Here is a 27,362-nt window from a genome sequence, read left to right on the forward strand (position 1 = left end):
AGATTTCAGACACATAGTTAAAGTGATCATCTCCACACTCTCTATCACCAGCCTTAGAGTTGTTATGAGGGGAAAACTACTCACAGAGGCCAAAACTGATTTCTTTACCAGGTGGTAATCATGCCTTTAAATGCTCTAAAGTTGAATATTTTAACACGGGAGCCCATGGGGATCGACTCACTTCTGGAGCCAGCCTCCAGTGGCCACTAGCGGAACTGCAGTTTCTGGCGCCTCTTCTCTGGAAGGTTGCCCCTTCAGCACCACGGAGAGGGACCCCCACCCACCCCCAAATCTATGCCCTCTGTCTCCCTCCAGCATCCACATGGAGTACTGGCAGGAATAATAGCACCCATCAGTGTTTTTCGTTACTCTACCTATACTGCAAATTACAGACAGCTACAGAATTGTTGCAATAATTAACATAATTAATCATTTACTTCCGATGAAATAAAATCAGACAGTTTTATTCAAAAGGCGTAAAAGTCATTATAGAATTTTAATGCTGTCTAATGCCCCACTGTCTCTTCATTATGATTTCAAGAAGATGCTCTGATGATAATAACTGATGCGAGTACCTTTACGAACACCTGCATATGCATGTTTGAACATCTCTTCTTGTGTGAAATGACTTCACCAGTGTTGAGATGTGCCAGTAGTATTGTGGTGTCTCTTTAAAGGAAGGGGGAGTGTAGAAGAGGGACAGAGCAAAGAGATGAATAGAAGGCACCAGAACCACCTACCATGACCAAGTGCGCTGTAAATGTAGGACAGAAATTCGAGTGGAATACAAACGGATCGTCGGGCGACATATTCGAGGGAAAACCATGTTTGGATGTGCCTTATCTGATTCAAAGCATTTCAAATATGGCACTACATGCGACCACAGGAACGCAGGGAAACTATATTTCCTCCCAAACATCTCTGGCATTGTGAAACGGAAAAGAAGAGTGGCTGTAAAAGACATCTCTGTGCCGTCTTTCTCCGATTATCATCAATGGTAGGCATTGCATAATTCACCCGTATCCACCGGAGCCATTCGGTTCCTCCTCTTTGGAAAGAGGGGGACGCCAGAAAAAAAAAGAAAAAAAAGAGCGACTTCATCTAGTGGCTGCCTTCTCGGTGCTGCCTGCAATTGTTTGGCAATGCCCTTTTCTCTCTTAGCAAGGACTTGCAGCCAGTAGCGGGGGAACAAGCAGGGGAAGGATGCATTTAAGGCTGGATTTGTGCTGCATTCAGGGCGATTCGGCAGTAATAGCGGCTCTAGCAGAAACAGCGAGTGCGGAGGGCCTGGGAAGTACCCAGCCCCACTATCTCCCCCTTTTCCTCCCTCCCTGCAGGACCATGCTTGCGTGAGGGATGAGGCTGTGCACAGGGACACCAGGCCAGAGCTGCGGCCTACTTCTCGCAAGAGCCGGTCTCTCGACTGCAAGATCTGTGAACACATTGCCACCATCAAATCAGCATCTTTGGTACGCAACTCCCTCTCACCGCCGTTTGCGTAGAGCAAATAATACTGACAATAATAACAATAAAAATACGAGTGTGTTTGCGCGTGCGTGTGTGCGCTAGCTTGTGTGTGCGTGCTTGGCGGCGCGAGGATGAGGAGGGAGGGAAGGGATGTCTGTGTTCTCAGCTGTACATCTGTAGTCATGGCAACCAGATCCTGTTAATGGATGTCATTTTTTCCATCCTCAGCTTCCCTCTCTGCCCCTGCTTTGAAGTGTGTGTATTGCGTTTATGTGTAATCCATGTAAATGACCGTTTGATGTCTTTTACCAGTGAGATTTAGTTTATTTGCTTTTTTTTTTTTCTCGCTGATTGTAAAAGGTTGAATTTTCTCTCAGTCATCTTAGATTGTTGTGCTGATTCCTGAATAGTGGCATCTTACAAATTTCGGATGATTAAACAAACAAACAAAAAGATGTTGTTATGGATTTTTGCTGATCTGGCTTCTGATTGCTTTTTAGTTTGCAGTTTGTATTTTGTGTACGATGTGTGGCTTCATGTTTCTGGCTGCTCGATTTCTTTCACTTCCTGCTTCCCATATTCTTCCATGTAGGGCATCAGGTAGATCGAGGAGCATGAGCAGGACTTTGAGCTGCGGGTGCAGATGTCTGGGTATAAGCGCATGCGGCGACAGCACCAGAAGCAGCTGATCGCCCTGGAGAACAGGCTAAAGGCCGAGATGGATGAGCATAGGCTCCGGCTGCAGAAGGAATTGGAGACACATGCGAACAACACTTACATTGAGCTGGAAAGACTGGCCAAACGCCATGTTGCTCAAACAGACAAAGAGGTACAGCCTCAGCAGCAGGTGTTATTTGTGAATGAGATGAAAACTAAAGAGTGATGTAACTCACTCTGAGCTGCACTTGTGTCTACGTAAGGAAGGGATTCTATAAAAAGGTGATAATCTGATTATTTGAATGTGTCTTCACAGATGAAGTCAGTTGCAGCAGAAGAGAGGAGGATCCAGCAGCAGATTGTTGCTCAGCAAAAGAAAGAGCTGACTTCTTTCTTAGAAAACCAGAAAAAGGAATACAGGCTTTGCAAAGACAAGATCAAGGAAGTAAATATCATCAACAAATAAGTTTATGAAGTTGCACGCGAAGCATGTGTTCTTTGAGAAAATCTTCGCTTTGTCCAAAGTCCATTCACACGGTTTGTGCTGCGTTGCAGGAGATGGACAATGACCCTTGTATACCCAAGGAGGAAAAGCAGGAGCGTCTGTCGAGGCACAAAGAAACAATGCAGCGCTCTCAGGCTGAGGAGGAAGCTCACCTGCTGGCCCAGCAGAGGCTGGTGTACGATCGCAGCTGCAGGGCTCTGAAACGCCGGAGTCTGCTCAGGAAACATGAGTTTGAACAAGAGCAACTGAGAGAGGTACAGTAATACAATATCCTGATGTTACGTAACATTGTGTGCCACCAAGACTGTGAATGAGAGGGAGGATGGTGTAACAGTGAAGCTGCAGAGAGAAGAGCAGAGGGTAGATGAGTGTAAATGCCTGGGGTCAACCATCCAAAGCAACGGACAGAGAGGTGAAGAAGAGAGTGCAAGCAGGGTGGAGTGGGTGGAGATGAGTGTGAGAGGTGATTTGTGACAGAAGGATAGCAGCGAGAAAGAAAAGGAAGGTTTACAAGATGAAAGCACGACTTGCTGTGATGTATGGTTTGGAAACATTGGAGCTGAAGACGTTAAGATTTTCACTGGGAATGACCAAGATGCACAGGATTAGCAATGAGTACATCAGTGGGAACGCTCAGGTTGAGCAGTTTGGAGACAAAGTTAGAGAGGCAGTCAAGCTTGAGAGGGTTTGGACATCTCAATCTTGCAATGCAGGAAGTGAGGTCTTCCTCTCTTCTTGCAATGCAGGAAGAGAGGAAGACCTCAGAGAAGGTCCACAGAGGAAGTGAAAGAGGACACGCAAAGGGGTGGTGTGACAGAGGAGGATACCAGGGATCGGGTAGGAAGGAAGACGATCCACTCTGACGACCCTTAAAGGGAGCAGCCGAAAGAAGAAGACTATACCACCATGAAACAGCGTTCACAGTCACCCGCTTTTGGGATGATTGTTTCTGTTTTCAGAAGCTTTGTGGACACAACAACTTTTTGTAGCTTGAAGGAAGCAACTAAGAGTTATTTTTACTGTTAGTAATTTCTTGGATAATGTATACTTATTTACATTAATGACAATTATAGATCATAGGATATCATTCATAAAGGGATATCTGCTGGTGCACTCACCAACGGTATAAAAACTCTGAGGCATTAATTTAACAATTAATGATAACAACCAAGAAAAGGTTAAAAAACTCAAAACTCCAGGTGTTGTACAGAGTGCAAGGGTTTTTCTTCCACAGTGGAAAAGGGTTTCCCAGGGAGGTACTGGCATTGTAACTGCATGTCACTTACATAGTTTTCATGTATTTCAGCAAAGAGAAACACATGGAGATAAATAGAAGTTTTAACATTAAATCAAAAATAATAAAAATTTAAAAAGAAAAAGAAGAAAACCTGTATTAAGAAATATGACAAATTAATACTGTCTTTCAAAATGGTCCATTTTCGTGTCCCAGGAGCTGAACAAGAAGAGGACCCAGAAAGAGATGGAACATGCCCTGATGATCCGGCAGGATGAGTCCACCCAGGACCTGGAGCGCAGGCAGCTGCAGATGCTCCAGAAGCTGCGCATCGAACTCATGCGGCTGCAGCACCAGACAGAGCTTGAAAACCAGGAGGAGTACAATAACCGTCGGCAAAGGGAACTGCACAGAAAACACACTCTGGAGCAACGACAGCAGCCCAGAAACCTCAAGGTGCCCGAGATTTACTCTTTGCTGCTATTCTGTGTGGTGGAGAGTTTACATCCCATGAACATCTACATAATAACCTGATGAAGTCATGCGTTTACGCTGAAGCTCTGCAAGTGCTGTGCAATGCATTCATAGCATTCAACTTGACTGAAATATTTAGCCTGGTAGTCACCTGTAGAAAACCATTAAACACGTTGCCATGAGAACTGCTTCCTCCAAAACATGCGTGTTCACAAGTTTAAATCTCGTCTCTCTTTATCTAATAGCACAGTGGTCAGAAGCCCACTTATGACAATAAATGTTCAAGGGCGCTGCAAACAAATTATTTATTTATTCATACAACTTTATTTTGTATACTTTGAAAGGGTAGACTGAGCAGTCTTCAGGCTTTGAATCCACAAGCCTAATCATTCAGTTGAGTTATGAACAACCAACTGAACCAGCTTTAAATTTAAATATACCAAGAAAAGAGCACGAGACTAACATTCAATCATTATCTCTGTTGCAGACACTGGAGATGCAGATCAAAAAACAGTTTCAGGACACATGTAAGGTGCAGAATAAGCAGTACAAGGCTCTTAGGAACCATCAGCTAGAGGTGTCTCCCAAAGGTGACCATAAAACCATCCTGAAGGCCCTAAAAGAGGAGCAGACACGCAAGTTGGCCATACTGGCTGAGCAGTACGAGAAGAGCATCAACGAGATGATGGCTTCACAAGCGGTACGCAGCAGTTTGTTATAAACAGTTGAAACGGGGCTCGTTCGTCAACACAAGAGCCTGGAATTTCAACAGCCACACTCGCTGATGTTTGTCGCTAACTCTGTCTCGCCGTGTTTCTAGATGCGATTAGAAGCGGAGCAGGAAACGGAGTGCCAAGCTCTGAAGCAGCAGCTGAAGCAAGAGATGGAACTCCTGGACGCTTACCAGAAAAAAACCAAGTCACAGATGGAGACCCAACATGAGCGCGAGCAGCAGAAACTTGAGCAGAAGGTCTCCATACGGAGAGCGCACCTTGAACAGAAGGTACATTTAGCATCAAAGCTATTCTAAAATAAATCCAGCATGATACCATATTCTATGAAAATGATGCCAGATAGGTAGGTAGATAGATCTGCGTCCAGAGAGACGATTTATCAGCTGACAACAGCATAACAGTGGCGCTCTAGTTTGTAGTCAAGTGCACCGTGGACATGGTAAATATGCTTATTGTTTTATTCATAATATAGGAAAGCCATGACATGGCAGGGCTCTAATGATGACAGCGTTGTTCTGTTCACCACTTTTGGTTCAAACTGAAAGATCATAAAAAGTAATTTCATAACATCTTGTGGAGATAATTTGGTGGTTGTTTTGAGTCTTCTTCTAATGACACTGTGAAACTGCCTTTATAGTTTTGAATGAAGTACTGTTTTAGATAGTTAAACCTGGGTCACACATTCCTGCCTCCTCAGGCCAAGGAGGAAATTCTCTGGTTTTTATTTGTCTGATACTTGAAATGACAAAATGCCACACACTGTACATAAATGACGGCATCTGGATTCTCTTTTTTGCTAACTGAAGTTTCTCATTTTGTCTGTTGGTGTTTTACTTTTTTGAAAACAGACAACACAAGTGAGCAGTGAAAAGATAAGAAGACACTACACAGACACATGTATCCCCTCCATTATCATCTATTTTACAATAACTTGGACCATAATTTGTAAAATAAACATCATGCTGAGGTGCAGTCCAGGGTTAGGCTGATAAAACAAAATAAATCCATCAAGTGGGCAGTGATAGAATTATTTTCATGTTTAAGAAAAGAAGTCTTCAGATTACACTTTGCTAAAAAACATCACAAAGAACCTGCACAGTGCTGAAAATCATATAAAACGGATGAAACCAAGATTAACCTTTACCAGAATGATGGGAAGAGAAAAGTGTGGGTGAGTGAGAGAAACAGCTCATGATTCAAAGCAGTCCACATCTTCTGTCACTCATGGTGAAGCCAGTGTTATAATACGTGCATGTAAGGCTGCGTAGCACTGGGTCACTAATGTTTATTGATGATGTGACTGCTGATAGAAGTAGCAGAAGGAATTCTGAAATGTCCAGATCTATACCCAGCATGGGACCCAGAGTTTCCAGTTTTTGGACCTTTAAGGACCTTCTTTCGTTTTTCTGTTTGCTTCTTAGATTGCTTAATATCTACATTTTGATTTACAAATACTTCCTTACTTTTATGAATCTTCAATTCTGGGTTCCAATATGTTTTTTGTTCCCCCATTATGCCCTATCTCCTCCTATGCCTTCTTCCCATGTCTAGTTTAATCTAGTTTCGTTTACTTTTTCATTTCCTATGTGTTTTTTTTGTGTGATTTGTTTTGTTTTTCTTTCCTCCTTTGGTCGTGTTGTCTTGATTGTCTACACTGCCTTCAATGGGCAAGTGTTTCACTACCCAACAGTTTTCTGATATTAAATATGAACCTGAAGCCAAAAAGACCCATAAAGACCCAGTTTTTCATCAAAGGAACAAAAATATGAATTTTAATGGAAATGTAGTAATAGGTTTCTGCAACATCTTTATATACAGTAAACATGTTGAAATTACTGACAACAATTATGATGCAACAGCTGAATTTTTTTGCGGTTGATTCTGATTTCCAGTTTTCCTCCTACTCCTACTTTTTTTCCAATTCAATTTCTTACTAAGAACTATGATTGACGGCATATATGAGGAAAAATAAAATTTTCTTCAGTACAGGATATTGTAATTATAATAAAAGAAATGATTCAATTTTCAATTTTGAGGCGAATTCAATTCCCCTCAAAGTGCAGTAAGTTACGGGATCTTCACCTTTACATATTTGACCTTACCAAAAAAAAAAAAAAGCAGATACAGTGGATTTATGTAACAAAACTTACATTATTTTTCACTATGTTTATAACTTAACCATTTACGAGGACGTCAACGTTTTTCTTTTTTTCACTCATGGCAGCTTTGATCCTTTGCTCATACCGAGGCAGCTGGATTCCAAGTTTTGGATAGCTTTAGCTCCTTTGCATATAGGCAACATTTAACCAGTGCTTGTTGCATCTCCAACCATAATGCCATTACAGATTAAAAAAAATAGGTAAAATGAATCTAATTCCATTTACCATGCTGTGTTTTCATTGCAGATTGAGGAGGAACTGGCTGCACTTCAGAAGGAACGTACCGAACGGATTAAGCACTTGTTGGAACGTCAGGACAGAGAAATTAATGCTTTTGACACAGAAAGTAGAAGCCTCGGCTTTGGAAGCCTGGGATCTATAGACTTCCCCAAAGAAGACAACAGATGAAAGTGGATTTATCTCTAAAGGACAACATATCCGTGCCCTTTTCACGTCCACTTGACCGTTTGTCCCACCCAGGGTGACAAAACTGGATTACTTTTCATTGCTCTTAGATATTGCATCTTTGAATTGGGGTGTTGCGTGCAATGAGAGCCTCTTTTGTGAAACTTTAAAGGGGGGTGGGGGGGGGGGGGGGGGGGGGTAAAACAAAAGAATCTACACAACAACGTGTCAATAAAAGTCAAACCTAGTCAGTGTAACTCAAAAGCCTATGTGTCTGAAATAAAAGACTCTTTCCTCCATGCCATTTTCTCCTTTTGGTATGAATTGAATAAATCAGGAAATTTTAGTAAAATGGGCACTTTGGTATGTTTAAGTAGAAACCCATCTTGTTCATATGAGGCTTAATGTGTGTTACATGGAGGGACATTGTGGAATGTGAGCTACGGATTCCCCCGTGGTGTTAAGCTGCTTTGTTTCGGTTTTGTTTTGTTTTTTACTAGTTTCATTTTGTTCTCTTTATTTTATTCTCTGAATGTGAATATTACTGTATGGGGTCACTGGATAGTCAGAGTTTTTTTTAATTTTTATTTTCCCGTCATACTTCCATTTTGTGCTTATGCATACAGTATACTGTGGACCCTCACTTTTCTAGGCAGTTCTGATCTTTTCTTTCATTTGATATGTAGACTCGATTGGCATAAGCTTGATGAGCCCATTTATCTTATCACAACTCAAGATCCCACTTGGTAAAACTGCTTATTATTGCATGCACTTTAAGGACAAATTCAGGTTGTGAAGTGAAGCATGAATCTGTCAGAGATTTTAGCTGTTTGTAAATAAAAGTGGTCATAGCATTTTTTTAGGCCTATGGATACTGGACATAAGCGCCATATTTGATATGATAATTTTCACAAATGCCTTTATTTAAGTTGTGCCTGAAGCAGATTTTAGTTACGTGTTTGTTATATCTATATTTTACCTACTGAGGCCGGCACCATTTTTGTTTTTGAGTTCATCTAAACTTGTGAATCATTTAATGTTCACTAATCAAAGTTCTTGTAAAGGAAAATGGTGAGAATTGTGCTGTATAATTTTTGATATCAATATTTGTACATGAGAACATAGCTAGGATATACAGAGACACTCGTCTGTTACTGATACCAGAGTCTAATGATAAAGATTTTGCTTCGTTTTCTTTCGTTTTATAATATAGAGAAATGGTCATACAATAGCTCAATATATTGCTAAGTCAAATCACTAGACTTTGAGATTGTAAAGATGGAGGTGAATGGAACCACAGACTTTATATATCAGTATCAGCGACGCCACAACAGCAGACAACAGCATGTGGGTCTGGATTGCATTCTCCTTATTACTGTCTAATGATAAGATTTACATCTTTTTTTGCCATCTTTGTTATGGTCATTGAACAGGTTGCACAATTATTCCATTTCTACTGAATGGAAGGGTAATTGTTTGGTGCTTAATTTCTAATGCCACTTTTAGCCTTGTGGGTTTTGTCTCGGAGAGACGATTGATTTTTACAAAATGTAAAGCATTTTGAACCCCACCCCCGCCCCCACTCTGAGTCAAAACACTACTATGTTTTTCAAACACTCATGACATATTTAGAGTACCCCATGCAGTGAAACCCTCTTAAAAGAAAATTAAGTATATGTATGGAAAAATAAATGCTATTTTATCATGGGACAGTTTTTGGAACATTGTTTAATGTGGTGGTCTTGAATGCAACCCTGTTACATTTTTTCTTTTCTTTTCACGTCAGAGCCACAACTTGTATTAATGTTTGGTTATGTTCCTCACAGGGCTGAACGCTAGAAGACGCGCCCCGGGGTACAGCAGACGAACGCGATGGCATTCAGCGTCGGAACACAATAGCACTTAAATGCTCTTGTTTTACACCTAAAATTCTGAATTTGTTTTCTAAGGTCGAACGGCTCCACTAAGATTTACAGTCTTTGACGTTTTCATGAACTTTCTGAAATTTGATGACAGCATTTCTCATATGCAGTAAGGCCTTTTGTCTTGGTCATGTGTAACTGAAAGCTTTGTGGACACAATTTTTTTAAAAAGTGCTGTTGGGGTGCTTGAATAAGTTTGTTTGTGAGCTGCAAAACAATTACAATTTGTGTGACTTTTATGTTACTAGAAAGATGTATTTAGTTAGAATAAAGGGGACTTTCCTAAAGAACTTTATTCACCATTTCCTGTGCAGTTCAAAGACAAAAATAAAAGAGATTCTGTTGAAAACAAGGACTCTCAATTATCATCCTGCATCTCATGTCAGAGTGCATTTCTTATCATTTGTGGTTAAATTTTCTTGTAAAGCTTTGTCATGTGGTGCAAATCGTCTCACTTTTGCTTTTCTTAGTGCATTATAACCACAGTGACCTACATCAAATCAAATAAAACGCTGTTTATCATAATTTACTGTAGGTTGCAAGCATGCAAACACACATTTGTTAACTTGTGAAAACAGAAACCTGAAGTTGGAGCAAGAAGTGAGAGAGAAGTTGCACTGCAGAGCGTCCAGGTTCCTCACGTTTCAGGGAAAGCCTGCTTGATTTAGGTAGTGAGTGTGGTTTATTTTTTAGCATGCCTCTACTTTATATGTGAGCAGGAATCTCACTGTAGTTTCCTTGAACTGCCGACATCTGTTGCAGCAGTTGCCAGTCTCGCCGCAACCCCTCTTTAATCCCCTGGGGTAACTGGAAACCCCCTGAAGGTGGCAAAAGAGTGGTTAGATTTTACCTGAAGTAGTGCTGACAGGGATGTGGCGCATTGAGTTCCCCCTCATTTTTCTCAAGTAGTCAGTAGTTCAGCAATAATACATCTAGGGTATTGAAACCAAAATGTGATAATCAACAGAAAACAAAGGGATGGTGCCAGCTCATAATGAGGTTTTTTCACTTTCAGTGAAAAGTTTACCTGTTGCTTTTACCTCAGAGGAGATTGCCACTTTTCTGTCCTGCAGACCTGCAGTCTGACCTGCAGTCTGACCTGCAGTCTGACCTGCAGTCTGACCTCTGACCTGCAGTCTGACCTGCAGTCTGACCTGCAGTCTGACCTAAAATGAAACCTAGTGATGCAGATAGTGAGCCAAAAAGACGTCATTGGGTGTCTCCAAGCAGAAGTGTTGGGGGATGACTGTACGATTAGCAACAACAACAAAAACAAAAAAAGCCCAGTTTATGTTATTTTCATATTTTCCCATCCTGCGAGATGTCTAATGTTTACTCATAAATCTCTGGAAGACACGCCACACTAGCATGTCACAGTGAGATCATCCAGTGTTAAAGTCAGCCCATGCAACAGATCGCATGCTTTACCTAAGCAGGCCCAGTCCTTTTACGCACTCAGAAAATTTGTGATTGAGAAATGTGACCTGTTTCCTGTGACCCTGCCGGCTTCCTGTGCAAACACCCGCTTGAAAACATTGTTGCAAAAAGACACGTGGTCTTAGGAGGGGATTTAGGAGTAAGAGATGAAATTCAGGAGAACTATTTACCAAATTTAACAGAAGGTAGAAAAAAACCCCCAATATGAAACAGCTTTCAAAATCCCCCCTCACATTTGTGGTCCAAACAAAAATAACATTTCCTCAGCACTTACCTTAGAATTTGTTGGTTATGTCAGAGTGAACTTTGCCAGGTAGCAGCAGGACACTTTAGTCATGTGGTTTTGTTTTTGAATCATTGGGGTCATGCCTGCGCCAGCGAAGCCACTGAAAGCTAAACATAAACTGAAAGATCCTGAGTAATATCAGACTCCTCCTGCGTGAATGCCTATACATAGAAAATAAGAAACGTTAAGTTTCTTTTCAGATCTATAAAACAAACAAACAAACAAAAAAATTATCAACACCCAGCTTTGCACAGACAGTGATGAGCTCACTTTTACCTCCACACACCGACAAGTTTCTCACCCTTGCCATTTAAAGAGTGGTAGGAAGCAATTTGGTGAGCATGTGTGAAAAGTGTAGGTTGACCTCAGTCCTGATATGATTTTCATTCATGTATGACACTGTTTTCTAAATTCTGCAGGTTACTCTTTCAGTTTTCTTGAAATGTATAAATATAAGTGTTTATTTTCCATGCACAAAAAAGGAAGTCCTATTTTAAATGCCACAACCCTATGTCCATACATGTCCTAACGAGCAGACAATGCCCCAACATGCCTATTAAGGGAGCAGGCATTTAGATACATTGCCCACTTTGCTTGTTATAGGCGTAAAAAAAAAAAAAAAAAAAAAAAATGCACATGTGAACGAAAGGAGGAAATTCTGGGAAATTTGGTTGCCTCACAAGTGCACGTCATTTCCTCCTCTGACAAATGTGCGGTTTCTGTCTTTAAAAAGTTTTAAAGCAGTGTGATTATGACAAGTCCGCACAATTTGCTTGTGATACCGAGAGGAGAATGAATGGTCATGTAAAGAATATGCATTTTCAGCAGTTCATGGAAACAGCAGCAAGTAAGTTTTATAGTTTTTTGTCTCCTTTTTGTGCTTTAAATATAAAGCACTGAACACTTTTGCATCTTTTTTTGCCAATAGGGATGTGGTTATTTTTAGCGATTTACAGCTGTTGTGAAACTAAGAGCAGTTTGCCGTTTTCTGCGTCAGTAAAGGAAATTACAATGCTTATTAGTTTCTTAACATAATGCTACATAAAGTATTGGAAATGGCACCGTAAGCTTTTACTTGCCACATATTTGGTGTACAAAAAAAATAAAAAAATAAATCTCTTTTTTGGTTTTTATGCAAAGATCCCCTTAAACCCACCAATGTGATGAAGGATAACCATAACTGACTAGCTCATTTCTCCTCAGCATTACTGTCTCTCTTGCTGCTTATGACTGTTGATTCAACAAAAACTGTGGCATTAAGCACGAATCAGCAGTGTGGGAATCTCCTGCAGCGGACTTTGAAGATCACCAGAATTGTACACAAGGAATCTGGTGACCTAATCAAGACATATGTGAGTAGACTACAGGCACAAAACTGCTCTACTTTACCAGTATACTGGCAGATATGCTTGTGCACTTATAAGCTATGTAGGCTGATTCCTTTCCTTTTTCCCCTTGTTTGCAGAAAGCCGCTCAAGGGGAAATGTCAGAGCTCTTCTGCAAGGTGTCGGTGAACGACATCCCTGATCCCAACATCTCTGGGCTGGATCCCCCAGCAAGGATAGCAAGCATCTACACGCATCTCCAAGCTTTCCTCCCACATTTTAAACGTGTATACAAGCAGCAGACAGACTTACAATCGCCTGGCAGCCCTCTCCTGAAAGAGCTCACCAGAGTCTGGGGTCGCACTGAGAGTCTGGCCAGTTTCATGAACACATTTTATCAGAGCCTCTTCCCAAACCTGCCCATACCTGAGCCGGCAGGGGGGCCGACAACACTACCACCAGCTCAGAACGTCTTCCAGCAGAAGGTGTACGGCTGCGTGGTCCTGAAGACCTACAAGGATTTCATGTCAAACGTTTCCAAAGAACTGAGGAATCTAAAAAGCAAAGTGTGCACGAAGAGGACACCAATCAATGCATTCTGAAGATGACCAGAAGGTGGCCTTACACAGTCAGTTTCCTGAGAAAAACAAATGTAAGTGTAAAAGTGGCTGGAGTGTCAATGCAAGCTTATTTATGGTATTTAATATTTATTTTCTTTTGTGTTAATTGTCATGCTGTTAAGGAAATGTTATGTCCATGCAATATGTATTTAATTTGCAAAATGCCATTGGGAAAATCCTGTGTTGATGATGTAAACTTATTTGCGCTACACACAACAATTAAAAGAATACTTTGCATCTGTACTATGTGGTCAGCATCCATTTAATCATTTTTGTCAGAGACCATCTGAAAAAAAAAAAGCATGGAGTTTAATACAATACTGGTGCCTACTTCATGGCAACAATCTAAGATAAAGTGATGTTTCTACAATAATAATTCTTCTTCCTTTGCTTCTGACAAGTTAAGATGGAAACAAAAAACATTGCAGCTTGTGATCTGCACAGAATCAGTCCATCCAGAGGGGTTAAAAGAAAATCAGGAAGCTGCTGAGACGCTGACTGCGTGATATCAACTCTGAATGACGCATGTGTTCAAAAGAAGGCTGCATCAGATAGGAAAGATTTCATGAAACTGGCGGGCTGTCTGGCTAGTCACAAGGTGTGGGTGTGTGTGGTTCAGATAATAGTTGTGCACTACATTAATAGTGTGTGCTGTGTATCCTTGTGTGCCTTAAAAAGAAGAAACTGCAGCTACAAAAAGGAAATGTGTAAGTATACACCCTTTGTAAACCCCCCCCCCCCAAAAAAACCAAAAAAAAAACAAAACCCACCACACAGATAATGAACAGGTTCTCCAGAGATGTCACCTCTGTACACAGTGACAATAAGGATATATGCTGGAGTGAAGTAATTCTTAGCTAAACTTTCCTCAGGTCACAAGCTGTCGGGAAACTGGAAGTAGAAGGGGGATTCACTCTGGGTCATGAATCAAGTTCCCTCTTATAACTCTGGCTTATTTAAGGCACAAACACAGAGGGTACCTCAGGGCAACAGTCATTCTCCAGTCTACATTGTAGTCAAGTTGTTCCGAAAATATCTCTTGAATCCCCCGATTAACCCACGACTACTGCCTACTGGGTGGAAATCAGTAGTGTCTGTTATTTCACTGACACACAGGTCATGCTCAGCAGACATGGTGACGACAATGTGGGACCACTAAAACACTGAAGCCTTCTTAAATTAGACGTCACCAAACAGAAGCGACAAGTATCATCACAAGTGCAGCTTTGTGAAGTTAAAGGCCAAAGTTGCACAGTGACATATGCTTCTGTGGCAGATCGGTGAATCTACACGAGTAATGATAAAGTTTTATTATCTGAAGCATCTTCTATAGATGAAGACACAAGTTACCACAAGAGAAGCAGGTGCACGGCCATGATCATTTTATATGCTTTGACATGGTTTGACCTGTGGGGGGCAGTATGGACCAGGGGTTCAAGTCATTTAAAGTCATGATGCACCACTGCAAAAAACATTTCTAAGACTAACATCCATTCATGTTAACAAACTAGGGTTGTTTTTTTTTTAAAGGTAGTTCAGTTATTTTTCATATTTTAAGCCCTTTTGGTGTTGTGACAGTAGAGCTACAGACACATGGGGAGAAAACAGGATGAGAAAAATCAAAAGAGGTCATTTTTCAGCCACACTTAAAATAGGGATACCTTGGTTATTGTATGTGGTTTATACTGTAAACACTCAGCCACCAGGAAAAATCTGACTTCCTATTTTATGCGTTCCACTTTCCTAAGTTGCCAGCTATTTTTTTTAAAGTCTTGCTTTCTAGGATTGCAAACGTAAGATTTTATTCCCCGATTTTATGTTCCTCGTTAATGAGTAAAGCTGTAAAATGATGCTTTTGTACATCAGAACGTCACAGTCTCACACGAAGCCCGTTAGCTTACAGACACCAAACAAGGTTTCTCTTTGATCTCTGACTAACCTTGTGTTGTGACGTCTTTTCATCATTAAAGAGAAGTTGCCAAGTATAAGTATCGGAAGGAAATTCTATACCACAGACAAAGCAATTAATGAAAACCATTTCTATGAGTCATCCATTCTCAGGGTACGTTGACTTTTCTGAGAAATCCTGTGATCACTTTAGTTCCAACATTTAATGTAAACAGACTGTTTCCCTCTACAGCCAGTTACCATAAAAGGGAGTAATGACCTCTGCATGACGAAGCAGAATTGACATGAAAAGGGGTTTGACTTAAATGAAATTCACATCATGAATTTCTTCTTAAATGTTAAACCGATTCTGCCGTGAAGCATTTATTCATGCAGAACAGCACTCCCATTTCCTGTTATCAAGTATCCACATCATGAGCTGAAGTCAGGACAGTTTCATCGGGTCATTTATTGTGCAAGTACAACATGAAGAGCATGCACCAAGAAGGTTCATGTTTGTGACATTAATAAAAGGCTGTTGTCTTAATAGAGACATATCCAGATACATTTAAAGACAGATCTTTATATCCCTGACTACTGAGACTTATTGATTTATGGCAATAACATTTTTAGATGTTTATCAAGCATCCATACTTGCATGCATAGAGTCATATTGTTGGTTAGCTAGCACTGGATATTTGATTAATATTGCTTTGTCCAACTGCTAGAAGTGCGTAGTAATTATCTCAAGTATTGCTAACAGTCAGATTACTTCAAATACATCCAGCATGTGTATATATATAGTCTTAGGATTTGCATAGTTATTCAAACATGAATAAGGCTTATATTCAGTGCGAGCAATAAACTTAAACAGACAATACAGTGAAAACGTCATTTTGCACCTCATGGTTCAGCATACCGACCTCACTTACACAAAGTTGTCGTGTCCATATTCAAAAAGCGAATGATCATTCTCGATTCAATTTCAAATCTTTCCAGCAACTGCAAAACACAGATTTACATTCAAACCTCAGTTATTTAGTACCAGTTTCCAATTTAAATGCAAACTGATCAGTTAAAAGAAAGTTAAAGCGTACACATATACTCATCAGCCACTTTTTTAAGGCACACCTGATCAAATGCTCGTAATAACTATGGCAGCACCTCGGTGCTTTTAGGCATGTAGATATGGTCTACAGATTGCATGGGTTCACCAAAAACCAGACAAAGGACTGGAAAAGCGTCGCCCGGTCTGATAAGCCTAGATTTTGTCCATGACATTTAGATGGTGAGGTCAAAATTTGGTATCAATAACATGAAGTGCCTCGTACCGACAGCTCAAGCCTCTGATGGTGGAATAATGTTGTTGTGGGTATTTTCTTGGCACATTTTGGTTCCCTTCATCGCAGCTGAGTAACATTTAAGCACCACAGAGCCCCTGAGTATTGTTGCTGACCATATCTACCACGGTGTACCCATCTTTCAGTTCTTTTCAGACTGGTTTCCTGAACGTGACAATAAGTTCACTGTACTCAGATGGCCTGTACAAAGAGTTAAGGCCATCCTTAAGGCAAACCAAACAGAAAACTAGCAAAGTGTACCTAACAAAGTGACCAACGAGTGCATATTGTTTAATAATGTGCATTATGTGTACAAACCTTGAGGAAGTGCTCAAATGTGATGCCCTCATAGAATTCATCAGGCTCCTGTGTGCCAGAAAGTGAAGTTGTTGACTTTATCCAGACACCTTAATGTTATCTTGAGATGCTTTAGCTTACATACCATGTGACCCACTGAAATACTGGCCACCTCCAACATGGCTGCATCAGCAATGCATTTGGCTGTTTCCTTCTCCAGTGTCCCACTCCGAGATAACAGCTCCTCCACCACCTGAACAGACGTGAACAACAGCTGAAGTAAGATATCACTTCTGTAATGCTGCAATCGCATCATCCTGTCTGTTACTGGCAGCCAATCAGTTGCGTTGGAGGAAATTGAGCTAATAACCCCAGCACTAGAGTTACATGTAAAACACAAAGATAATTTACTTTTACAGTCAGTATTTTTAAACAGCTTAAAAACTCAGTTGAGAATGATCATAAACTTAAGGTGACTGTGCACGATCATTTCTTCCCCCGAGCTTACATGTCTGTATTCCTCTAGAGTTATTATCCCATCGTTGTCTGTATCGTGCATGTTGAATAAAACTGCAGAAAAACAAACAAACGCAGGTTTGACTTTGTGTCATCTTCAGGTAAAAGTCAAGCAGTCGAGTTCATGCGATCTATACTGAGACGTACATCTCAGTTTCTCTCTCCTGGTCTTTCCACGCTGCTCTTCTGTCATGTGCGCCGATGGCGGCCTAAAATGGGACATGACCACCACGAACTCTTCAAAGCCAATCTCCTGAACTTTTCCCTCGCCATTCTGATGGAAGTTTCTGAAGAAAACAGCAAATCAGATGCTCTCAAATGCACTGACAACAACTGATACATTAAATCTACAATTTCTTCCATCATTTTTCATCCTAAATGTAAGAATTGTTTATGATTTTGAAAAATACAAGTAAAATGATTAAAAGCAATGGTTAATTACTGTACCTTCTGTCAAAAAACGCCTCTATGATCTGTGCGCGGATGGGATTGAACGCTAGGTCGTCGATTTCATTGAAATGATCTCTCCTGAGGGTTTAAAATAGACTTTCAGGAGTAGCTCATTCATAAGAGACACAACCGTAGAATCCTGTAGAGCAGGTTTCCCGCTCCAAAGAATATTTGTTTCAAGAACAAATGAAATATCAGCTTACCGTAGAGTCTCTTCATTGTGACTCAGCTGCTTAAATCTTTTATGCAGAACTCCAATCTGTTCAAATGAAACTGAGAAATAAGACGGAAACTTTAGGACAAACTACCTGTAAAGATTGCACACTAAAATGCCAGTTCAGCTGTCCACTTTCAGCTTTCAAAGCAGCTAATTTGGATATTCACGTTTCATGTAAAACAGTTTGGTTTGCCTCTCATCTCTCACACTCACCTGTTTAGAACATACAGGTGAAACCATAAGGTCATTTAGGAAAGTAGAAAACTGGAGTTTCAGCTTTTGGGTGTTTACTGTAAATGGCTGCTGTCAAAGCTTTCAATAGAGTCCGATCTATTATTAACAACACCTCTCTTTGCAAACCGGGTAAAGTTCCACTTCCATTCACTTGCACTTTAAATTATTCATCTGTAATGCACCACAACTACTGGTTTATCTTATACACAGTGATGACTAACAGGTAACTGAATGGAAACACCAAATGTTGAGCATTACGTTGACATGGACGTATTTCCGCTTTAAGACTGCCTTAAAGTAAGAATTAATTAAAATGTTATTTCCGCCGCAGTGAGTTCCTGTTTTTGTTTTGCATTTTTTACGCAGGCTGATTCTACACGTCTGATTGAAAATGAAGCATTTTCAAGTAATGCAAACAACAGCCCGGTGATGACTACTCACAGCCCGTCTTTTCCGCCAGATCACTATATTCTGGCCGTCCAGGTGAGGACTGTAGTGCACCCATTGCTCCAAAAAAGATCTTCCCTGGTCAGCCCGCTTTTAAAGGGAGCACAGAAGAGTCTCACATGAACTCAGAGTGATTCAAAGCGGATTTCGTGCTTCCAGATGATCCATATCCACCTGTGTGTTTCTGTGACAGAGCCTGCTCATCTGACGGCTCTTTTCCCCCTGCGTGCTCGCCAAGCAGGTTTCATCCTCTGCAAACAGCGCATGCCACTTCCGCAACGATCGTCTCGATGACGACACACTCTTAGGAACAACAGGGTGCACTTTAAATGACCAGTTTTACATATTCAGAGGCCGCGTGTGAGGGTTTGCCATGAAGTGCAGAGTAAGAAAAAATAGACAAGTAGCCTTCACATACTGTAGCGATTTTTTAAATATATTTCCAGACAGGCTTTCTTTACTTTTGAATACTACTGTACATCTGCCCTTTGCACAGGTGGATGGATCCACATGTATAAACCCACCTGTTGCAACCAGAGCAGCCCTCAGAACATAGTTGCACACCCAGCCTAATTTTAAATATTTCCATAATCATGAGCATAACATTTATTGTGTTAAACTACCAGCAACATCCCACTTTAGGAACCTGAGTTAATCAGCTCTAGAGAGAAATCTGCTTTAAGTTACTTTCAGGAAAAAGTTTAAAATAACCTACTTCAAACTGGGAGTAAATGGCTGTGTGCACAATTATTAGGCAAGCTGTATTTCTGAGGATTAACTTTACTCTGAACATCTGCATTTCATTTGGTCATTTCAAAATGTTAATTAAAATCCAAAATGGATACCCCATCTCAGTTGTTTATTTTCATTAGTTAAAGTGAGAATAATAAAAACAAACAACTCTGTAGAAAACCCCTGTGATTTGTGTATATAGACTGTTCCACGGACTCCCTCTAACCACTGCTAAGATGGTACATTCCTCCCATCCCTTGTTTGTGTTTGCGCTGGTCCACCTTGATAGCGCTGGTGGAGCTGGGCTGTTGTACTGAACATGTGTAGTGCGTGTGCGTGAATGATAAGTAAGTGCCTTGTATTTGTTTGTTCTATGGTTGTAACTTATCATATACTTAGCTATGTACATTGGGTGATGCTTAGTAGAGTTTTCCAGCTGTTCGTGTAGCCACGAGACACTGTATATTCACGCTGATTTGACCAAAATGGCGCTACCCTTGTGAACTGAGCTGCCCAAAGTAAAGATGGAGTCTATCCCTGTGCAGCAGCCCATTTGTGTCCACCAGGAGGTGGTGTTTAGTCATTTCTGTTCAACCCTTTCTGTATTATTTAGACCAGTTTGGTTGACTTTAATTGTTTGCTAATTGTAATTAGAGCTCTCAGCACTGGTACGGAGTCAGAGGGAATACCGAGAGTGTAGCCTGATGTGTTTCACCGAATCATGGCTGCACCAGGTCATTCCCGATGAGAATGCTTCCGTGGAAGGCTTCCACACTGTTCGGGCGGACAGGGACAGCATCGCTAGCGGTAAGCGTAAAGGAGGTGGGCTTGCTGTTTTAGTTAACAACCGGTGGTGTAACCCTGCCAACATAACAATCAAAGAAAGGATTTGTTGCCCGGACACTGAACTGTGTGCTGTTGGACTCAGGCCGTATTATTTACCCAGGGAATTCTCTCACGTCATCTTGGTGGCTGTTTATGTTCCCCCCTCTGCTAACCCCACAGCTGCATGTGACACTATCCACTCTGCCATAGCTCGGCTACAGACTCAGCACCCGAGTGCCTTTATTGTGATCTCGGGTGACTTCAACCATGTATCACTGGACAATACACTACCAACATTCAAACAATATGTGGACTGTCCCACCAGGGGAGAGAAAACTTTAGACTTACTGTATGCTAACGTCAAGGATGCATACAGCTCCTCCTCCCTCCCCCCACTTGGTAGGTCAGATCATAACCTGATTCACCTCACCCCCCGCTATGTGCCAATTGTGAGGAGGGAACCTGTGACCACCAGGACTGTTAGGAGGTGGTCAGAGGAGGCAATAGCGGAACTACAGGGCTGTTTCGAGGTGACCGACTGGGAAACACTCTGTGAGCCTCACGCCGAGGACATCAATGGGCTTACTGAGTGTATCACAGACTACATAACTTTCTGCACCGACTCCATTGTTCCAGCTCAGACTGTTCATTGTTACCCAAATAACAAGCCGTGGGTGACTAAGGACATCAAAGCCCTCCTCAACAACAAGAAGAGGGCTTTCAGAGGGGGCAACAAAGAGGAGGTGAGGAAGGTCCAGGTGTTACTAAAGGACAAGATCAGAGAGGCTAAGGACAATTACAGGAGGAAGCTGGAGTGGAAACTCCAGCAGAACAGCATGAGAGAGGTGTGGAGGGGCATGAAGACCATCACTGGATTCAGGCCAACCAACAGCAGGGGAGCTGAGGGAGGTGAGAATAGAGCCGACGAGTTGAATCTGTTTTTCAATAGATTCGACACCACAGTGTCTGCTCCCACCCCCACAACCTCACCTGCAGTCAGCCTGGAATCCAGAGCCACACCACTGTGCCAGCCTCTCTCTTCACATGTTGCCTCCTGTGAGATTCTTGACACCCCTCCCCCACCCATCACCTTCACTCAATACCAGGTTGAGATGCAAATGAGGAGACTTCACTCAGGCAAGTCTGCTGGACCAGACGGAGTGAGTCCCCTTGTCCTCAAGACCTGTGCCCCCCAGCTGTGTGGAGTCTTTCATAAACTGTTTATGCTGAGTCTGAGTCTGCAGAGGGTCCCGGTGATGTGGAAGACATCATGCCTCGTCCCTGTACCAAAGACGCCTCGTCCCAGTGGCCCCCAGGATTACAGGCCCGTGGCACTGACCTCCCACATCATGAAGACCCTGGAAAGGCTCATCCTGGACCAGCTGCGACCCATAGTAAGACCACATCTGGATCCCCTTCAGTTCGCTTATCAGCCTCGTCTCGGAACAGAGGACGCCATCATCTACCTGCTCAATCGTGTCTACACCCATCTGGACCAGCCGGCGAGCACTGTGAGGGTCATGTTTTTTGACTTTTCCAGTGCTTTCAACACCATCAGGCTGACCCTCCTGGGTGATAAGTTAGCAGCGATGCAGGTGGATGCTTCTCTGGTGTCCTGGATTGTTGATTACCTGACAGGAAGACCACAATATGTACGTCTCCCACAGTGTGTGTCTGACAAGGTGATTAGCAACACAGGGGCACCACAGGGGACTGTCCTCTCCCCCTTCCTCTTCACCCTCTACACCACAGACTTCAGCCACTGCACAGAGACCTGCCATCTTCAGAAGTTTTCTGATGACTCTGCGGTGGTTGGATGCATCAGCAGGGATGATGAGACAGAGTACCGGGCTGTGGTCGACTCCTTTGTCACGTGGTGTGAGCAGAATCATCTGCAGCTCAACGTGGCAAAGACCAAGGAACTGATCGTGGACTTCAGGAAGACCAGGAAACACTTGACCCCTGTTTCAATCCAGGGGGTCAGTGTTGACATTGTGGAGGACTATAAATACCTTGGAGTACACATTGACAATAAACTGGACTGGGCTAAAAACACCACAGCACTTTACAGGAAGGGCCAGAGTCGTCTCTATTTTTTGAGGCGACTGAGGTCCTTCAACATCTGCCAGAAAATGCTGAGGATTTTCTATGAGTCTGTGGTGGCCAGTGCGATCCTCTATGCTGTTGCATGCTGGGGGAGCAGGCTGAGGGTCGCAGATGCCAACAGACTTAATAAACTGATCCGTAAGGCCAGCAATGTTGTGGGGATGGAGCTGGACTCCCTCAAGGTGGTGTCGGAGAGGCGGATGCTGTCCAAGATAAAGACAATGTTGGATAACACCTCCCACCCACTCCATGACATGTTGGTCAGTCACAGGAGCACGTTCAGTGAGAGACTGAGATTACCGAAAAGCACCACTGAACGACACAGGAAATCATTCCTGCCTGTGGCCATCTCCCTGTACAACGCATCCACTTAACACACTGTTTGCTGCTACAGCTACACATGTTTCTTTTCCAAATATTTATTTATAAGTGACTTATGTATGTATGTATGTATATATATGTATATATTGTACTATTCTTAGTTAGCGTATTGTCTGTCTTGTCTTAATGTTGGTTTAAAATGGAGCACTGTAACAAAAAATAATTTCCCCCAGGGATCAATAAAGTATTCTGATTCTGATTCTGATTCTGATTTACAGAACCACACACACACATATACATATACTCACACGAATTCACTTCTGGAGATGTTTGGATTAAAAGAACCCTAATTATCATTGCTGTGGACCCTCTCTTTCATCATATAAGTCACCTGTGCCTTCTGACCGAGGATAGGAAAATCCTGCTGTAATTTGCCAGTCTATTAAGCACACACATGTCCAGTTCAAACTCTAAATTTACAAATAAACATTTCTGATATTAAAAAAGAATTCAGTGGGGACTGTTTTAGCTCAGTGGGTGGGCAGGCGACCACATGCCACATGGCCAGAAAGCAGTGGCCCTTTGCTACATGTCTTCTTCGCTATAATAAACCCAAAAATGCAAAAAAAAAAAGAAAAAAAAAAATAATAATAATAATAATAAGAATGATATGATAGATCAACAAACTGATAAGTCCATCTATTGAAAATCAACCTTTTTGTGCCACAGCAGCAACAGCCTCCCAGACACTGTTTAGAGCCGTGTGCTGTGTTCCTTGTGTCTTGTTCAGTGGTGATTGTGTTTTAGCCTTCCTTGTCTTGGCCATATCTGTGAGCACTGAATCTACCACTCCAGGTAGGGTCTAATTCTGGAATATGATAGCTTCACGTTTGATTGTTCTCAAAACTTGGGTGTTTCTTGCAATTCTGTTGACTGTTTGCACCAAAATGTTTGATGGTTCTGTCATTGCACCCCAATATCTTTGCACTTTCAGGAGTGCTGCATCCTTCTAAAAGACTTCTGACATTTGTTGCCATTTTACTGTCAGTTAAATCTTCCTCTTTTCTTTTTTTTTAAGTCCATTTTGTCTGAGAAAAAGAAGCCACCTAATAATTATGCACCCCTTGATATGAGGTGTTGGTCTCCTTAGGCAGTACTCTCCGTCATTGCACAAACACACATCACCTGATGTGCTTAAATCAAATAAGTGTTCATGTTTAGAGTATGAAAGCTTAGAGTATGAAAATATGCATAAAAATTGTCAAAAGATATGTGCAAAATACTCACTTGTCTAATAATTGTGCACAGTGTGTAGACCTGTGACAGCTGGGATAGGCTCCAGCTCCCCACAACCGTGACCAGGAGAAGCGGTCACGAAAATCCAACATCAGGTGATTTTTCTACTGGAATTCCCCTCATGTTCATACAAAACGCTATTCAAAGGATTGGTGGGAGGAATATAAAGGTCTATGCAGGGACATTACACCAACTGGGGTTGCTCAGCTTCTTAAATAACATGGTCCAACTTCTCTGAACAGTTAGTGTCTGTCACAGTTCATGAAAAGGAGTCAGAGGCAGGACACACCTAATACAGTTTCAGAAGGTTTTAATGAGCAACTCGTGATCTCATAACAAAAATAGACAAAAGATCTTGTTTTTAACTGAATGTTCACTGAACACTGGGTCAGAGTTTAGTTGCTATAGCAGTTACGAAGACAGGATTTCTTCAGAAGCAGAATATTCAACTCTAGCTTGTTATTTAATAAAGATAAGTCTTCCGAAATTGTCTCAAAGGCAGAATTTTTATTCAGGTAAGCAGCTAGTTAGTTAACACTGAAACGCCAAGTGTATCATATTTTATTCATGAGTTTTGGAGACCTCTACATCATCGGTGCAATTTTGTTTTTAACCCCGACCCAAATATGTGTTATCGCTTGTTTGAGATTAACAAATCTTGAGCATAAATTAGACAGAAATACCATATTTGCAGAAATGACTCAAAAACTCATATATACAAATTGATCCTTTGACACAGGATCTACTTTAAGTTTGTTTGTTTCCAGAGTGTGCGTGAGAGAGATGGTCAGAACAGTACAAGAGGAAGAGACAGATTCTTGGAAGACTCCTGAGATCTGAACTGGTCTCAAAGAAAAAAAATCATCTGTGCTTTTCACAATGTCATAATGCATTTACGGGGTCATATCATTTTGGTTCAGTCAGTTTCTGTAGCTCTGTAAAGTAACTCAATTACTTGAAACACTTCACAGACATAAACATAGTTTACCTGACAGTAAGTTACTGCCAAACTGATTTAAGCACATGTAGTTAATTACTCGTCAACAATGAATACATGTCAGGCTGACCTGTAGAAATATGTGTTACATGTTTACAGCGGTCACGTCTTTTTCCAGTTTCTTGTAACTGTCTAGTCATGTTGACTTAAAAGGACCAGAACAACCTCTCAATTTAACGCTAGTACCGTAGCCTTCATTTATATTTCACATTACACTTTTTAAATAGAAGCAGAATGATTCCCAAACAGTTTTGGGTTTTTTTCTTTTGCTCTTTAAGGACTTTCTTGTCGATGTTGTTACAAAAACCTGATACCCAGAGTTGACTCTTGATCCTGAGAAGACCGAAAACCACAGAAAAGTTGCTAAATGAACTTTGAGGTGTGGCTTCTGTTTAAAACTGTTGCGTCCTGCGTCAGTTCTAGCCTGGTTGAAATATGTTTACAGTTTGAATTCAGAGCCGAGTGGTGATCGCCACATGTGATGAACCAACTTTGATAACAACGAAAGAGCTGATAATCTGCATCCACTGTCAGATCCAAAAGACTCCCTCCAACACTTCTAATGGTTTCTTTGAACAACACCTGAAACAGAAACAAACATGACTGTATACTTACTGCATTGCATGTCTATAGTACTGTTAGTAGCATGCTACGCAAGAATGTCGTGGATCGAGCCACTCCTATCTGGCAAAACAGCTGCTGTGTGAACTTCCTGTCTGCGGTCATGTTTGAATGTTGCTAACCACAGATCATTCAACAATCAGCAATGATTTCCTGCCCTGTGTGAGTCATTAGAAGAGTGTGAACTCATGCTCAGACATGTAGGGAGTCTTATTTATGCATCCTTCATAAGAAGCTGGGAGGAGTTCCAGGTTATTACAAGGGCATATCGTTCCATAACCCACATGATCTTGAAGGGCTCAGTCAGTAACTGTGAAGAAACAGAAGTCTTTTGTTTTGTTTCATGGAAGTGTGTTGTGAAAACAATGCAGTACAGTGGAAAAATGCACTCATACATCTGGTTTCTGGCACGCTAGATTTATAATGTATCTGCTTTGATAGAAAAAAAACGTTCATTTTCACATCATCATGACAAGCTGTTGATTAAAAACATGCAGTACTAACATGCACCATGTGGTGGCAGCCTTTTGCTAGCAATGGACTAAACTCTTGATTCCTGTGATTGTGTCCCCCCCCCCCCCACTGTAAAGGTTGATTTTATTTATGTATTTTAGCATTAAGTGCATTTATGTCACACAGTGTTTACTCTTTATGTAAATTTGAGGCTTTTTCACTCTCTCATATCTTCATATCTTGTCGTTCGCTCTGCATTAAATACACTGACTGCTTTGTTAATCACAGGCTACCCGTTTATTTTCTCTAATGTGTCAGCAAGTTGTTTTGCAGCTGTCAAGCCGTGAACTGTTGCGTCCTCGAGTCATGAACAAAAGCTGTCACTGCTGATGGTGAATCAATGGGCATCAAATGGACAAGAGCAACACAACTGAACTACCTGACAAAAAAATATTCTGATATTTCTTGCTGCTAGCCTCTGTGCCACATTGGTCTTTGCTTGTTTTCTGACAGTGATGCAAACTGGAGGTCTCATAAATTCACTACATCTGTATTTCTCACAGCATCAAATGTCATCAAGTGTCTTCACAGTAGGGAAACTTTTAAAATTTTTAAGCCCCTATAAGTTATTAAATTACTGAAGGTATTGAAAGATTGAATGATACCATAGCATGAACACTGGGTATTTATCAGATCCTAGAAAATGTCATCAGCTCCTTGTCAGAGGACTCAAGGCCAAGTGTGTGATTCATAAAATGCAAACAACAACAAATGTGCTCAGATTGATCAGTCTGGGGTTGCTAGGAGATCATTTGCTGACTGTATGTATGTGAAGCCACTTGCTACTCTGGTTTATGGCTCAATCTCACTAAAGTAAAAATAAATAAATAAATCTGTGGTTTCTAGGTGATTACACTGGATTTTCTTGCTGTCAAGGACTGATTGCAAGTAGGGTGTTGTGTGCTCAGTAGTTTGATCGCAAGGTGATTGCACAGGTTGGAGGCAACCTGTCTCCAAACAGTCTCTGGTGTAACAGAGCAATTATTTGTGTCTAACTTATAAACGCAAACAGATTGTGATGCATCTCTTTACAATAAGGGACTCGACTCACCTTGTTGCCACATGTTTGTGTTCTGGTTATATTGCTGCATAAAAACAAGGTTGCCAAATCAGAATCAGAATCAGAATACTTTATTGATCCCTGGGGGAAATTATTTTTTGTTACAGTGCTCCATTATAAACCAACATTAAGACAAGACAGACAATACACTAACTAAGAATAGTACAATATATACATATATATATACATACATACATACATAAGTCACTCATAAATAAATAGCTGAAAAAGAAACATGTGTAGTTGTAGCAGTAACCAGTGTGTTAAGTGGATGCGTT

General features: G+C 41.3%; 3 protein-coding genes across 4 annotated transcripts; 2 read left to right on the plus strand and 1 right to left on the minus strand.

Moving 5' to 3' along the window:
* Window positions 1–585: 585 nt before the first annotated feature.
* On the plus strand, window positions 586–7,813 carry taok3b (TAO kinase 3b). Of its 2 annotated transcripts, XM_086300696.1 has the most exons (8): window positions 588–1,469; window positions 2,060–2,296; window positions 2,441–2,569; window positions 2,680–2,883; window positions 4,080–4,319; window positions 4,825–5,037; window positions 5,158–5,340; window positions 7,477–7,813. In XM_086300696.1, the coding sequence occupies exons 2-8, from the start codon at window positions 2,111–2,113 to the stop codon at window positions 7,636–7,638; spliced, it is 1,317 nt and encodes a 438-aa protein (XP_086156822.1). In that variant the 5' UTR covers window positions 588–1,469; window positions 2,060–2,110; the 3' UTR covers window positions 7,639–7,813. The 2 variants fall into 2 exon arrangements, with proteins under 2 accessions (XP_086156823.1, XP_086156822.1); XM_086300697.1 differs by having other exon boundaries at window positions 586–2,296.
* A 4,236-nt stretch (window positions 7,814–12,049) lies between these two features.
* On the plus strand, window positions 12,050–13,455 carry m17 (IL-6 subfamily cytokine M17). The gene is made up of 3 exons (XM_086302536.1): window positions 12,050–12,127; window positions 12,484–12,632; window positions 12,746–13,455. Exons 1-3 carry the CDS (start codon window positions 12,073–12,075, stop codon window positions 13,205–13,207), a joined length of 666 nt encoding a protein of 221 aa, XP_086158662.1. The 5' UTR covers window positions 12,050–12,072; the 3' UTR covers window positions 13,208–13,455.
* Window positions 13,456–15,564: 2,109 nt separating this feature from the next.
* tescb (tescalcin b) lies at window positions 15,565–18,882 on the minus strand. Its single transcript, XM_086302537.1, has 9 exons — window positions 18,788–18,882; window positions 18,608–18,703; window positions 17,919–17,988; window positions 17,713–17,793; window positions 17,413–17,552; window positions 17,258–17,319; window positions 16,895–17,002; window positions 16,771–16,818; window positions 15,565–16,114 (listed from the first exon to the last, which is right to left on the minus strand). Exons 2-9 carry the CDS (start codon window positions 18,669–18,671, stop codon window positions 16,037–16,039), a joined length of 651 nt encoding a protein of 216 aa, XP_086158663.1. The 5' UTR covers window positions 18,672–18,703; window positions 18,788–18,882; the 3' UTR covers window positions 15,565–16,036.
* Window positions 18,883–27,362: the final 8,480 nt, after the last annotated feature.

The sequence above is a fragment of the Aulonocara sp. 'chitande type north' Nkhata Bay genome, linkage group LG7, assembly GCF_057382095.1.
Source record: "Aulonocara sp. 'chitande type north' Nkhata Bay isolate Kocher_YH1m ecotype deep benthic linkage group LG7, A_spYH_male_GT1.1, whole genome shotgun sequence".
Lineage (NCBI taxonomy): Eukaryota > Metazoa > Chordata > Actinopteri > Cichliformes > Cichlidae > Aulonocara > Aulonocara sp. 'chitande type north' Nkhata Bay.